This window comes from Charadrius vociferus, unplaced genomic scaffold, assembly GCF_000708025.1.
Source record: "Charadrius vociferus isolate BGI_N301 unplaced genomic scaffold, ASM70802v2 scaffold163, whole genome shotgun sequence".
In the NCBI taxonomy this organism is placed as follows: domain Eukaryota; kingdom Metazoa; phylum Chordata; class Aves; order Charadriiformes; family Charadriidae; genus Charadrius; species Charadrius vociferus.
This window is the reverse complement of record NW_009648332.1, coordinates 15,537,316-15,551,241: the sequence shown is the minus strand read 5'-3', so window position 1 is coordinate 15,551,241 and position 13,926 is coordinate 15,537,316. Positions and strand designations below refer to the sequence as shown.

The following is a 13,926-nucleotide window of genomic DNA, read 5'->3' as shown; positions in this document are numbered from 1 at the left end:
GATAATGCTTATACAGAGCCATTGCCTGATGTGAGCACTGGTAGGAGGTTTTGTTGCATTGCTCTCTTTCAACCCTTACAGATGAAAATCTATAAAGAATTCACTGTTCACGCAGTGCTTTTTTGCTTCTGGATCTGACCATACTACTTGGGGGTAATTTATGTTGGAGATGTGAAATGAGCCATTTAATACTAATGTGTAACTTGATTTAGTAAATATTATTTGAGGTAGGACAGAGCTTGTTGAAAAGCTCTCTGAATGCATCTCAGGAGGTCTGAGTCTGAACACATATAAGGTCATGTTGTATTTAGCTTAGTGTATTTCTATGTGAGCTTTCAGCTTGCTGACATTTTAGTAGTTCTACAAAAAAATCAAAGATCAGATGAGAAGAATTATTTTTTTTTCCTCGTGCAGTGGTGTTGTGAAATTACTTTTGTGTCTTTGTTTCACTTTCTCTGTTCTTAGAGAGTGATGGTCCATGAAGAAATGTACTGAACTACCTATATTTCTGCACATGCAGATGTTACAAGAACAAACTTCCCAGGCTTTTCACAAGGGAAGCATAGCAACAGCAAGGACATGAATTTTGTCAAAATCATTTGTGAAAATGAATAGGGTAAAAAAAATTTGTTTTCTCCAGTTACTGTAGTTCTGATTTGTCTAGAAAGCCTAGAAGAAACTCAGTCTCTAAAACATTGTCTGCAATACAATAAAACACTTGTGTCACCTTCATGAAGCAAGTGGAGCAGAGAGAAAGTATTGAAAATCCCATGAACTAAGTTTGTGAAGTAGTGGGAAAGACTTCTGACTTCTGTGAGGACATATCAGCAGAGGTAGAGTTGAAAGAATCTGCTAATAAAGTTACCGAGGGTGACGCTTGATTGTCATGACAATATTAAAGAATCTGAGAATTAATGAACACGTTCCACTGTTCTTAACCTGATGGTAATGAGGAAGGCTGTGATAAGTCATTACCCCTGCAGTTCAGGCTCCTCAGAGAAAACAGGAACATAGTGTAGGTAATGATTAAATTCAGAATACAATGGCCTAAAGAAACACACAGTTGAGAGAAATTCTCAATAGCTTTTTATAATAAGGTGTAATTGATATAGTATAAGCAGGGTAAGAGGACCTTTTGCTTACTGCTGTTAGATTTATTAAATAGTGCATTAAAACTAGCGGTAATGACTGATGTAACCAATTACTTATTTCACTTTCTTGTCTTCTGTCAACAATGTATATGAGTTTTCTTTCTGAATGTATGCAGCAAATCATTCTTCTGTGTTAAACTGCTAGGGGAAAAAACAAAAAGAGAAAAAAAAAGTGCTATTTTTTATTTTCTTGAGTTGAGACTTTGTAAGAGTCTTCCCATGTTTCAATAGTATGCTGGTGATAAAACCAAGTTTTTATTTTTGGTCCTTACAATCAGCCTTGTGGAAAGGAAATAAATTCCTGCAAAAGGAAAATTAACAAAACACAGATTTTGCATATGCCATGGAAGGAAGTCACAGTTCTTGAGCATGTCGTCTTCAGGCAGCAAGCACATGCCATTCTAAATAGTAACAGTCATAATTTGCATTAGCTTCTTAATGAAAAACTGAATGAACAATTCATAAGTGTGGGGGGCTTTTTCTGGTTTTAGGAGGGGGTTAATATCTATGTTAATAAACTTTGCTTTTTTGGAAACTGAGTTTCTTGTAGTGCCTGTGCTCTTTCTAATGCAGCTGTCTCAAGCCGCCACTGATTTTGCGAGCCGGGAGAGCACAGAGCCTTTAAAGAATGAAGATAAATCTACACCATGACTAATCACTCTAGAAGTTCATGTACCTCCTGAGTCCAAGTGGAGTTCTCAACACATTATTGCTAGGTACTGTTTTTATCATGGTCCAACTCTATTATTTTATTATAGTGTTTTGCTCTAGTTAAATTAGTAGCGCTTGAATCTTAACCACACAATTCTATGTTAATCTAAGTAATGCCTAGATAAGAAAGGATTGAAAATTAATTATTCCTTATTTATTCTCTGCTGCTACAGAACCTGTCCAATGTCTTCCGATTGCATTATTTAAGGGCTTTTTATCATACACTTTTGTCTTATGTTCACCTGTTTAATTCAGATTTCGAAGCAGTATAAGGTTAATATACTTTTAATACTCACTGTGAAGCTGTTCCATTTCAGAAAGCAGGGTTCTTGCCTTTTAGCTCCCAGTGAAGGTTTTATAAACAAAGCAGTCTGCAGAAATATAAATGTATTCTTGTTCATCCTAAAATTAGAGGTGATTCTAAAGTGTGTCTGACGAACAAAAGAGACTCTCTAAGTTTTATATGTTGATTGCACTTCATGTATTAATGCAATAACTTAAATAGTTTGGTTTAGGCCAAAAGGGAAAGTACTTTTAAATTCTAACTCATTTAGCAGGATCTTAATCGTAGTAATCAGTCTAGTAGTTGCTTTCTTAAAGAGCAATTCCTTCGGCACTTTGTGCATATTAATTGGATTGTGTGTCATTGACTTACTCCTCTTATAAGGACTATCCCTCCCCATCACTACCAACAAATGTAACTAGCAAGATTTAATATAAAAAACCTTAAAGGTTAAATGGTATGCACAATCTGGATAACCTTACTGTCCTTTTTTTCCCCCAGCTTATTTTTTCTGGCTTCTTTACAACTTACATTTTTAGTCTCAGAAAAACAGCTAGATTTTCCAGAGCAAATGCTAACAGCCGTTTTATCTGGCAATCCTAATCCTATTTCTTGCCTTGTACTACAAATTTTCTTGCTAATAGCAGTGAAAGTTACAGGGTGGTGCAGGTATGTTATACATAGGGAGAGATGTAGAAACATGAGCTAAGACTCTAGTGCACTACTAGGGAATCTCTCATGGAGATAGAAACTCTTAGTGATGCATGGTTCAGTAAAGAGTCCAGAGGAAGAGGTGAGGCCAGGCCATTGGCAGACTACAGATTTTATGGCCTTGACATGAAGGCTTGAATTTCCTTTCACAGCTGTTGCAGAAAGATTGCAGTGTCCATCTGGGGTTTAGAGGAAGGCGAGAGGAGCTGGAACAAATCTGGCTCTTCCTCATTTGTTCAGCTGCAGGATTCATTCTTCAGAATGACAGCAGGTTGGAGAGACCTGGGTTATTCAGGAGTGTCAGAAAGCCGTCTGACTGCCAGAGTTGGCAATTCTGAGACGAGGACCTTGCTGGAACCTCCTGAGGAACGGCAGGCATGCCACGTGAATGGCAGCTGCAAGTTGGTGCCTGCTGGGAGCTCCCTGCAACCAAATACAGCTTTCCACATGAGCATGTTCTTATGAGCCACCAGCCTGTTTACTTGCAGAACCTGCTGCCACTAGTGGAACTGCAAAAACTATTGTCTTTTCTTAATGATGCTCAGCCAATTTTATTCCTGGGTTCTAAACCCTTCCAACAGCTAATTGCTCAGAAGTCACCTGCATTGGGTAAATGTCTGAATAAGAACTAGATGTGTTTCTTTTCAATTAGTGAAGGAGAAAAATTTTGAATATTAGTGTCTAAATTTAACATTTTCCGTCTCCTGAGTACACTCAGTAATCAAATAATCAATCTAGATTGGTTTCCTAGTGTCAGCTCTGTGAAAAAGAAATGTCACTGTTCTGATACGCTTGTAAAATTGGCCTCTGCTATTACACGGCTGGCTACCTTTTTGCACAAATACACCATGGTAAACTCTGGAAGCACTAGCATTTAGCCAATTTGATACAGAATTTCTTCTTCCTTTGTATTCAGCTCTTTGGTCTCAATGTCAAGACTTCCGAAATGTTTCCTTCCATAATGAGTTGAAATAGGCTTCAGATCCCATCAGCGTAAAGCTAGATCTCTGCCCACCTCCTCCCTTGTTGAGGTCTAAATTCCTTTTCAGTTCATAAAATGTGGACCTGAGATGATTTTCTGAAACAGTCAAATAATTATTACTGATTTTTAATTAATGCTTTGTTGGCAATTATGCCAAAATATTCTGACATTTTTTCCAAACCTCGTCACTTAAAATCAGACAAAATCTTCTCCACTTAAAGATTTTCCAGAAACCAAATTCTAGAAGAATAGTGGCAAGACAGACTCAAGAAATCATCTAATTCATGAGCAGTTTTGCCTGTGTAAGTCTTGATAGTGGTTTGAGTAACCTCCACCAATGGAGGCCTCACAATCCTCCCATGCAATCAGTTCTACTACTTCACCATTGTTATCATTAGAAAGTGCTTTCCAATATCTAACTTCCATTTCCTTTTCCACACTCTTCCAGTGACTAACCATTCACAAAGAAACTACTTTTCAATCATTTAAATAAGGTAGCTATAAAGTAGGAATTGGATACAGGTAGCGAAATCAAATGGTTTGTCTATTTTTTTAGCAGGGCACTGTATCTGTGTTTAGATTTATACATCAAGTTATTTTTTTTCCTTCTGAAGATAAAAATTCATGGTGATTAAAATGAGTCCTGAACCTAGAAAACAGTTTACAATGGTTTAAATTTGCTTGTATCACTACTAAAATGTATTGGGAGTTGCCAAATTTAAAAGCATAAAAATGTGATCCTCGATTTTCTAATAAAATGGCAACAAAATGGATTTGCCTTTATAAAATCCATTCCAGGCTGTGTTAATCAATATACATTTATAGTGTCTGAATGGAAAACCTAATTGTACCTTTATCATAATAACCAAACAGTTTTATGTAAACTAATGTCCAGTTGTAAATCCATCAATTCTTGGAAAAAATAGTTTGAAAGCACAAATTTAATCTGACAAATGACACAACAATTAACTGCTTTCATTACTTGCAAGTCCAAGGTAATAGCTGGATTCAATGTTAATGACTTTTTTTCATTTGAAAGAGATGCTTTTTCTCTCTATTGCTTTTTGGTGCTGATAAATATGTCACAGGAAACAGCCTCCAAACAAAGGAAACTCGCGATTTTTCATGTATGATAGTGTATCAAGTGCAAAATTAAATGGTGCAGACAATGAAAGGAACAGATCTCTATGATAACATAATCTTAAAATAAGAGGAGAAAGCTGTTATTTTGCTCTGAGGTCTCTTTCAGCTGTCAGCTGAGAATTGGCAATGCATCCTTCGGTACAGGTTAACCAGAAGTGTTGGTGCAGAAGAATGAGTTTCTTTAGGCAAGTCAGACTTCTACTCTGGAAGAACTGGATCCTCCGGAAAAGACAAAAGGTAAAGTATTAGTCTTTGGATTTCAGCTTTGGACTGTGCACTCCACTGGACAAAGTGACCAGTACACTTAACAGCATGTAAAAATTACACATTCCTCAAAGAATCAAATGTGATCTTTGTATGGGCCTGCTGTCTGGGATCTTGTCTGGTGCAGTTTGCAAAGCTGCTCTTTACAGGGTAAACATAAAATACTTGTATTGGGGGGTTCTTTGACAAATAGTATTGTGTATCAGGAGAAGAGGTGTGGGTAGTAATATTTTTGTATTTTCACGTAACAAGATCTCCTATTAGAAAATATCGTGGGCACTGTTCAGCTCAGGGAGGTTTGATTCCTAATTTTAGATTTGCTTCTCACACACAGCTGCTTTTAAATGTGAATCCAGTTAGGGCCCTGAAGTTCACATAGATTTTATCATTTTAATATGGCTGAATGCCAAGTGAAAATCAGAGAAGTATTTTAAATCCTTTCAAATCCTCTTAGATCTTATGATACTTTGTCTTAGAGCAAATTTATTTATTACTTTCCACCTTATTTCATCATTGCTCTTTTTTTTTTTCTTTTTTATCTTTTAGCCGAATTTTCTTGGAGTCAAACCAAACCTCAAACTAGGGTCTTGGTAATCAGATGTACCGCAACTACTTCTGTCCAGCAAAAGAAGGGCCTTTGCCTGGTTTCCAGGCACGTGAAGTCCTTTTGAGGTCCTTTAGACTACCTGTTTCAAACTAAAAATAATAAAAAGTACATTAGGGCATCCGTGAGGCTGTAATAGTCACGCAAACAATTTTGCTGTGATAATGGAGATCAACAGGATCAAACTGAGCCATGGGATGAGTTGAAATGCTTACCTATGCTGACCTGATTTTAGTCATTAGGAATTACTCACATGCTGAATTTCTCGGGATCAAAGGATTTTCTGATTTTCTTCATAGGCAAATTGAATGTCCTTTCTTTCATAGCTTCCCAGCAGGCTTTCTCCCACAGTCTACATTGCCATCAAGACTTGATGCATACAACATTGCCAGCTCCTGATTTAATGCAGTATGAAAGCCACCAATCCATACTTGAGCTACATTACACCAAATATAAGAACCGCTTTTGAAGCTGGACTTCAGTTACTGATTGTCAAGGAGCTGTAGTAGTTTGGTTCTCAAGTTCAGGAAAAAAAAAAAAAAGCAAACAGAAATTCCACGTCTTTCTGATCTTCAAGTGTATATACTGAAAGAATTGGAAGTAACTTTTTTTAATTTTTAGCAAATGGATCTTTATGCAATTCTTCAGTATTTTCAGTGTATGAAATACTGTTTTATTTGGGCAAATCTGCTCAGGTATGTAACTCAAAGTGCCTGGTTGGGTTTCAGGAATTCTCTTTTTTTCTTGTTTATTTTTTCCTATAGAATTTTCAAAAATACTAACTTAGTGTTTCCTGGTGTTGCCAGAGACCCCCTTCTGTGATGATCACTTCTAGCTTGTAAGCACAGCAATTTAATCCACAACAGAGAAACATTTTCTCCACTCTGAAGAGGAAAACATTTTACAACTAAGTCAGTAAAAATAATTGCCTTTTCTAAGTATATAAACCTACTTGCTTATTTGTCCACACAGAGAAACAACGTAGCCAAACCAAAAATCTATAATGTCAAAAATAGCTGTAAAATGTGTTTTGGGAAAGTCAGCCTGACTTTTGCTAACCATCATGCAGTACCATAAATGGAAGCATATCCAATCTTCTACTCAAGTTCATCATTTAGTGTAATCTAATCACAAGAGGAAAGACTTCATTACAGAGTTAGCAGTTGATCCGCAGCCAATTTAAATTTGTCAGATTTATAGGTTGTATCACTGTGCTTGGTCCATTACAGCTCCGTCTGGATATTACATTTCTCTGTGCATGTTGCTGGGATTTCTGGCTGTTTATCTCATGATTCTGCATGCTTATGGGCTGCTTTCTGATCCTTCCTAGTGAGTTCTGAGACACCTGTGTGTCCTCAGGAAAAGGATCACAGGAAAAGAATCAGAGGGCTAACAGCACTTGGTCCTTGTCACACAACATATTGTATGCCAGCTTGAAAGAGAGCTTCCCCTGTGCTTTAGCTTTCAATCCCTTCCCAACTAGTTAGCTCAGACAGAAAGGAATTACTGAATTAAAATCTGAGGATTTTCTATTTCCTGGGAATGAAGTAAGAATCGACATCTGAGCAATAACCCAGATTAACTCTGCAGCAAAGATAACAACCGAGGAGTCTCCACAGTTCTTACCCCTCTGAGTTTATGTGTGTGTAGTACTTGTCTCAAACATCTTATCAAATGGAGGGTGACAGTGTTAGTCAGACCTTGCGGACCCCTGATGAAAAGAGTCTGTAGCACTGTATTCTGAGCTGTGAACAACAGCTGTCAAGGAGAAGAGCTGTACAATGGCAGGTTTCCTTCTCTAATAATTGTCATCTGCTCTTTGCTGCTGGTAAGATTTTGTCTCGCTTTAAAACTATCAGGCATACATAACTTAGGTGGTGATGGTGGGGGTTTGTTGTTCTATTTTTAAAAAGAAAGCCTTAAGAGTAGAAGTGTGAAATAGGAAATGGTTGCCTGGTGAAAAGATTTCTAGTCTTTTGCTGTAAGTATAGGCTGTGCTTAACTAAAGCTATTAGACAAAGTTATAGGGAAAAAAACAGGGCAGCTCCAAAAACCTGTTCTTAATTATGCTGTGGAATATCTTTTGCCCTGGCTGGCAGTTCGCAAAAAAACATGCACACGTGACCCATCTTGTCTCTGGCTCTGTTGCTGTGTGCATTATTGTTGCATACTTGGTGCCTGGTCGGGGAGGCAGGAGCAAAGGAAAAGGGGGCAGGGAGGGCTTTCCTGTGCATGTGCTACAACCCCAGTTCTGGAAAGAATTTGCCCTGGCTCTTGCAGGGAGGAGAAAAAAAAAAGTGTGACTGGACACAAAAATCTCATAGCTGGTCCTCAGAGCCCAAAAGCCTGTGTCACAGGATCAAAGGGTTGTAGTTTCAAACCTCTGCCAAAACACACAGAGGCAGTAAAACAAACTGAAACACAGGAGTGCAGGAACAGACTGAAAACCAGGCAGGATGTTGCTCTGTGGTAAAGCAGTGCCCTTGATTTTCTGTCATGGCTGGGAGCTGGTGACTGTTCTAAGTGTATTGAAACTTCTGGGCAATAAAGTGGCCTTTGATGGAGTCTTCTATGTTATTGAATAAGGTGTTTGATCTTAATGCGTACATTTCTACCTGTATTAGAAAATTAATAATGTTGGAATGAATGATGACAAAAAGAAGCAAAAGTAAAGATCAAAGAATGTAAGCTTATGCTAAAGTCTTTTACCTTTGGGTAAGCACAGTGCACTGACAGCCTGGTAATGAGCCCAGCATTGCAAAAGCACGGATAAAAAAAAACAAAACAACCCAACACACTTTTTCCCTCTTGCATCTAATCCTTTTTTCCTGTGGTGTTATAGAGTCATCCATTTTATATAAAAACTATTTAGACTTATATCTGGTCTATCTGACAGTTAAGTACTACCTATCGCCTCTTTTTTATCTCAGTCAGGATGCTTAAATGTTTCTTTAGAAGAGGTGGAGAAGTCACTGAGTTAATGGTGATGCTTCACAGGGCTTTGATGAAATCCTTGCTATTTCTGCATGTCCCTTCCAAATGGTGAAATAGGCAAGGGATAGCCTTGCTGCACATGCTGCACCGAGCATTGTTGCTGTGAGAAGGGGCCTCAGCCCTCTAGTCACTTAGTGACTCTATACATGGTTCATTTGTAAAATTTATTTTGATTTTTTTTTTTTTTCAGCTTCGCTTTCTGGTGGAGCTTATATGGCCTCTTTCTTTATTTCTTGCCCTTGTCTGGCTGAGGAAAGCTAATCCACTGTATCGCCAACATGAATGTAAGAATGTTTAAAATGTTTTAATGCTCTGATTTGTGCTAGATAATGGCTAGAAGTTCTCAGACAGAGATACTGGGACGTGTTTGCTGAGAAGTATTCTCCAGTGGCAAAAGAACAGACTTCTTCATTAGTTTAGTTACTTACAGCCATATACTGTAAGAATTACTAATGAGGAGAAAAAATAAAAAAGCTGTAGTTTTCCTATGAGATGCTTTGTGGTTGGACTTACACAAGGTCTCAAGATTCTATCAAGTTGTAGATTTCTGTATTTTTGTTACTGAGAAAGTACTGCCTCTCTACTTATTTAAAAAAAAAAGTTAGCTCAGAATTTATTTCGGTGGGAAATAGCCATATTGTTTATATTAGTGACTTTTTTTTTTTCTTAGTAAAAGAATTTCCATCGCATTCCTTCTGTAGTGACGCAACCCGTCATGCTTTTTAGATTCACACAGGCTGCATTAGAAAAGACAGCTAATCATTTATATTTTGTTTCCATACTCTAGGTCACTTCCCAAACAAGGCAATGCCATCTGCAGGAACACTGCCATGGTTACATGGCATCTTCTGTAACATGAACAACCCCTGTTTCCACAGCCCAACCCATGGAGAGAGTCCAGGTGTTGTGTCCAACTATAACAATTCCATGTAAGCAGAGCTACATGCGTGAGACTGCGTTGCAGTAATACAGGCCTGCTAGGCAACTGCTGATAGCCTTCTCCTGGCACCTGTTGAGCATTCATGGGCATGAATGATGTAGGGAGAAAGGATGGAGTATCCTCAGCCTGTTTAGAAAGGTCCCACAGTGCACTGAGAGATATTTTAAAGAATTGTTCTGTGATGTGAATGAAAAGGGAAAGGTGAGTGTTTAAGAAGACACCAGGGTGTAAATACTGGATGACAAAAATTTTCAGTTCTAGCACATCAGTTTCATTGCAACAGTGGTCAGCAAAGCTGAAACAGAGTTCGTGATGGTAGGTTTGGGCCTTTCTCAAGAGTTTGGTTGTACTAGTCTCCAGGGAACACATGTTCACTTAATAAAATCCATCCTTTCTATTGCCTACTGCTTACTGAATGTCTCGGGACACATTTTTTTATACGACAGTATGAAACCCCTAAGCTTTCTTTTCTCATCATTTGAGTTGTCCCCTCTGAATGAGAGCTCTGACAAAGTAGCTGCAAAGGAAAATCTGTACTGCCATTTCCTAGGTAGCACCTGTTTTGGCTGTAGACTTGTGAGACTTTAATCAGCATAGTAATCTTCAGATCCTAAACTTATTAATGAAATAGGAGGATGGGCAATTTCCAGACTGTTAGTTAAATAGAGCTGAGGGAATGCTTCATTGCATTGTTTGTTATAGCTGAGTCATGAAAGACAGCATAGTAGACAAAGGCTCTTAGAGTAAAAACCTGTTAGAATAGCTATAAAAAAATGTTCCAAATCTCCTTTTGCAAATAGTCCACTTTGGAGCATCTAATGATTAAAATTCATGAGCTAACAATGTCAAGGCCATCAAAGCTCCACTCTGTGAAAGTCCATAGCTTGGCGTTAACTTAGCATTTGACCTTTTGCTCCTGGTGAACAGGATTTAAAATAGTCAGCTGGGCTTTTTTGTGGGGTACAGTCAATCACACAGTGAAGCTAGAGGGTTCTGTTTTCTATACGTTCTGGCATTTTTAAGTTGCTTATTACAGAGCAAACTGTCCCTTTGTGAGTCTGAGTAAATTCAGTGCATCACAGAGGAAGCAAATACATTGTGTTTTCTGAAAGAATTTAGTCCTTCCTGTTTGCTGTTTCCTGTAAGCTAAAATAAGTCATAAAGACTGAGATATACCATTCCATGTATGGAAAAACATAACACTGTTAAAGAAGTGTAATGGCCTCCCCTGCTGCTAATACAAATTTTTTTGTGCTTGTTTATAAGCACAGGACCTGATTGCATCCTTGCTTGAACTGCATGTTCTAACCCAGAACCTGTTGGTGAACAGCTGCCTGTGGCAATTTGTCACTCCTGTTTTCCTGCCTGTCCTAGAAGAAACATTTTGAAGGGACCTAAACGCCACCCTTACGTTGGAGGGGACTGAGCTGGGAGAGGGAGGAGGATTCTGTGTCTGAGTGATTCCATGTCACCAACCTGGCTGAGCAGGGCTGCATGTGCCCAGAGTGCCTCATCCAACTGCTGGAGCTGAGCCTGGGCCAGTACCAGAGAAGATTTGCACTATAGCTGTGAGGTGAATGCTGCCTGGGGAAGGTCCTGTCTCCCCAGCAGGTTCAGAATGGCTAATGAAGAAAATATGAGGCCAACCTACACCAGTAGCCCTCTTAAAGCTTCTGTGGACTTCCAAATCTGAATCCCACGCCAACTGAAACTACTCTGTTGTCACCAAAAAAAATGAGGTTTGAGTTTCAAGACAGAGGACAAAATAATTTTTTTTCCCCTAATCCGTTACACAGAGAAAGTCAACTTTGCTTTTTTTATGTGAAAGGTTCTCAAGCGTCATCAGTTTTAAATTATTGTTGGTTCACTATTTCTTCTTTCAGCCTCGCGAGGGTATATAAAGATGCACAGGAGCTCTTACTGGAAGCCCCTGAAATCCGTGACCTTGGCAGAATCTGGGAAGAACTGAACATTATGACTCAGTTTATGGAAACAATGAGAACTAATCCTGAAAGAATTGCAGGTAATTGTTTTATCTATATCCTCTAGACTATTGAATTTTCCTACTGAGAGCTGACGAGTAGTTACTCTGCAGACTGGCAACATTATAATGTATTTCACATGTGGCTGTTACTCTGCTTACTGTTAAAAGAGGGTAAGTCAATACTTGTCCAGTGTTGTAACATCTTTTATTTGAAAGAAAGGGAAGAGGCAATCGGTTCCATTCTACAACCATCTTTCTTAAATAACAGTAGGCAAAACTTAAAACACAGAAACGTGGATATGTCACCACCCAAAGTAAAACACGTAGATGAAAAGATTTCATTAATTATTACTACAGTAGAGTGAGAAGCAATAAGAAAGCATCACCGGAATATGCAGAAGAATGGAAAGCTACATATGAATACATAGGAGCATCACCTAGAGAAGAGCACAGAGATATGTTGTTTCAAGTGTTAGCTGAAATAGTTTTGGAACAGTGAATATGGATACATTTTTCTTCTTGTTTTGATGATAGGTTTAAAGAGAAAAGGCATTGCACACTTATAAACAGGATTGCAAATTATATGACTCCATTAATTTTTACTCAAAAAAACCTGCCAAACTCAAAACACAATCCTGGGGAAAAATAGGAAATGGACTAATAATAAATTTTTAATTTAATATTTGGGCTTTAAGTACAGAATTTGAAAAGATACTCCTAAAACTAACGGCACAAAAATGGACTGGCTTTGAGAATTAATCTGTCCCATTCTCAAGTCCTTTGCCACAGGAATAATATTCTTATTAAAATCAAATATTCATACTCCACATATTTTTAATAAGATGTGTATAAATCATCTGATACATATGCTCTACTATCTTACCAGAGATTTCTAACTAGAAGTACAAAAGGGACTATCTCACTGTCCTCAGGAGTCCCAGACTTTGCAAGTAACAGAGAAAGTCTGGAGGAAGGAAGACTTTCTCTTGGTTGATGAGGATCAAGTTAGAGATCAGTTAAGTAAACTGCATATCCACAAGTCCATTGGTCCTGATGGGATGCATCCAGGAGTGCTGAGGCAGCTGGCGGAAGTCATTGCTGAGCCACTCTTCATCATCTTTGAAAGGTCCTGGAGAACAGGCGAGGTGCTTGAGGACAGGAGGAAAGCCAATGACCCTCCTGGAGGGGTGGCTGACACACCCAAAAGGCTGTGCCACCATTCAGTGTGACCTGGACAGACTGGAGAGTTGGACAGAGGGAAATCTTATGAAATTCAACAAAGGCAAGAGTAGGGCACTGTACCTGGGGAGGAATAACCTCGGTGCAGGTTAGGGGCTGACCTGCTGGAGAGCAGCTCCGTGGAAAGGGACCTGGGAGTCCTGGTGGACAGCAGGATGACCATGAGCCAGCAATGTGCCCTTGTGGCCAAGAAGGCCAATGGCATCCAGGGGTGGGGTGCATCAAGAAAAGCGTGGCCAGCAGGTCAAGGGAGGTTATCCACCCTCTCTACTCTACCCTGGTGAGGCCACATCTGGAGTACTCTGTCCAGTTCTGGGCTCCCCAGTTCAAGGACAGGGAACAGGAGAGGGTCCATCAAAGGGCTACAAAGTTGATTACAGGACTGGAACATCTTTCTTATGAGGAAAAGCTGAGGGACTTGGGTCTCTTTAGTCTGGAGAAGAGAAGACTAACAGGGTATCTTATCAATACCTATAAATACTTAAAGGGAGGGTGCCAGGAAGATGGAACCAGTCTTTTTTCAGTGGTGCGCAGTGATAGGACAAGAGGTAATGGGCACAAACTTGAACATAGGAAGTTCTATCTAAACATGAGGAGGGACTTCTTTACTTTGACGGGGGCAGGGCACTGGAACAGGCTGCCCAGAGAGGTAGTGGAACATCTCACTCTGGAGACATTCAAAACCCACCTGGACACCATCTTGTGCAACCTGCTCTAGGTGAACGTGCTCTGGCAGGGGGATTGGACTAGATGAACTCCAGAGGTCCCTTCCAACCCCTGTCATTCTGTGATTCTGTGAAAAACAGTGAGACAATCAAAATGCCTCAGAATGCAAACAACGAGAACTTGAGTATAATCGGAGCTGTGGTTTTTACACAGTTATAGAAACCAAACCCGCCTATTTAGAGGTGAGGAAAAGC

At 39.1% G+C, this 13,926-nt stretch overlaps 1 protein-coding gene across 1 annotated transcript in view; it reads left to right on the top strand.

Moving 5' to 3' along the window:
• Window positions 1–5,152: 5,152 nt before the first annotated feature.
• ABCA4 (ATP-binding cassette, sub-family A (ABC1), member 4) overlaps window positions 5,153–13,926 on the top strand; it is a 74,829-nt gene continuing 66,055 nt past the window's right edge. Inside the window, exons 1-4 of the mRNA XM_009884903.1 lie at window positions 5,153–5,218; window positions 9,034–9,127; window positions 9,631–9,772; window positions 11,667–11,806. Of these exons, the coding sequence (XP_009883205.1) occupies window positions 5,153–5,218; window positions 9,034–9,127; window positions 9,631–9,772; window positions 11,667–11,806 (442 nt within the window). The remainder of the gene's footprint in view (window positions 5,219–9,033; window positions 9,128–9,630; window positions 9,773–11,666; window positions 11,807–13,926) is intronic.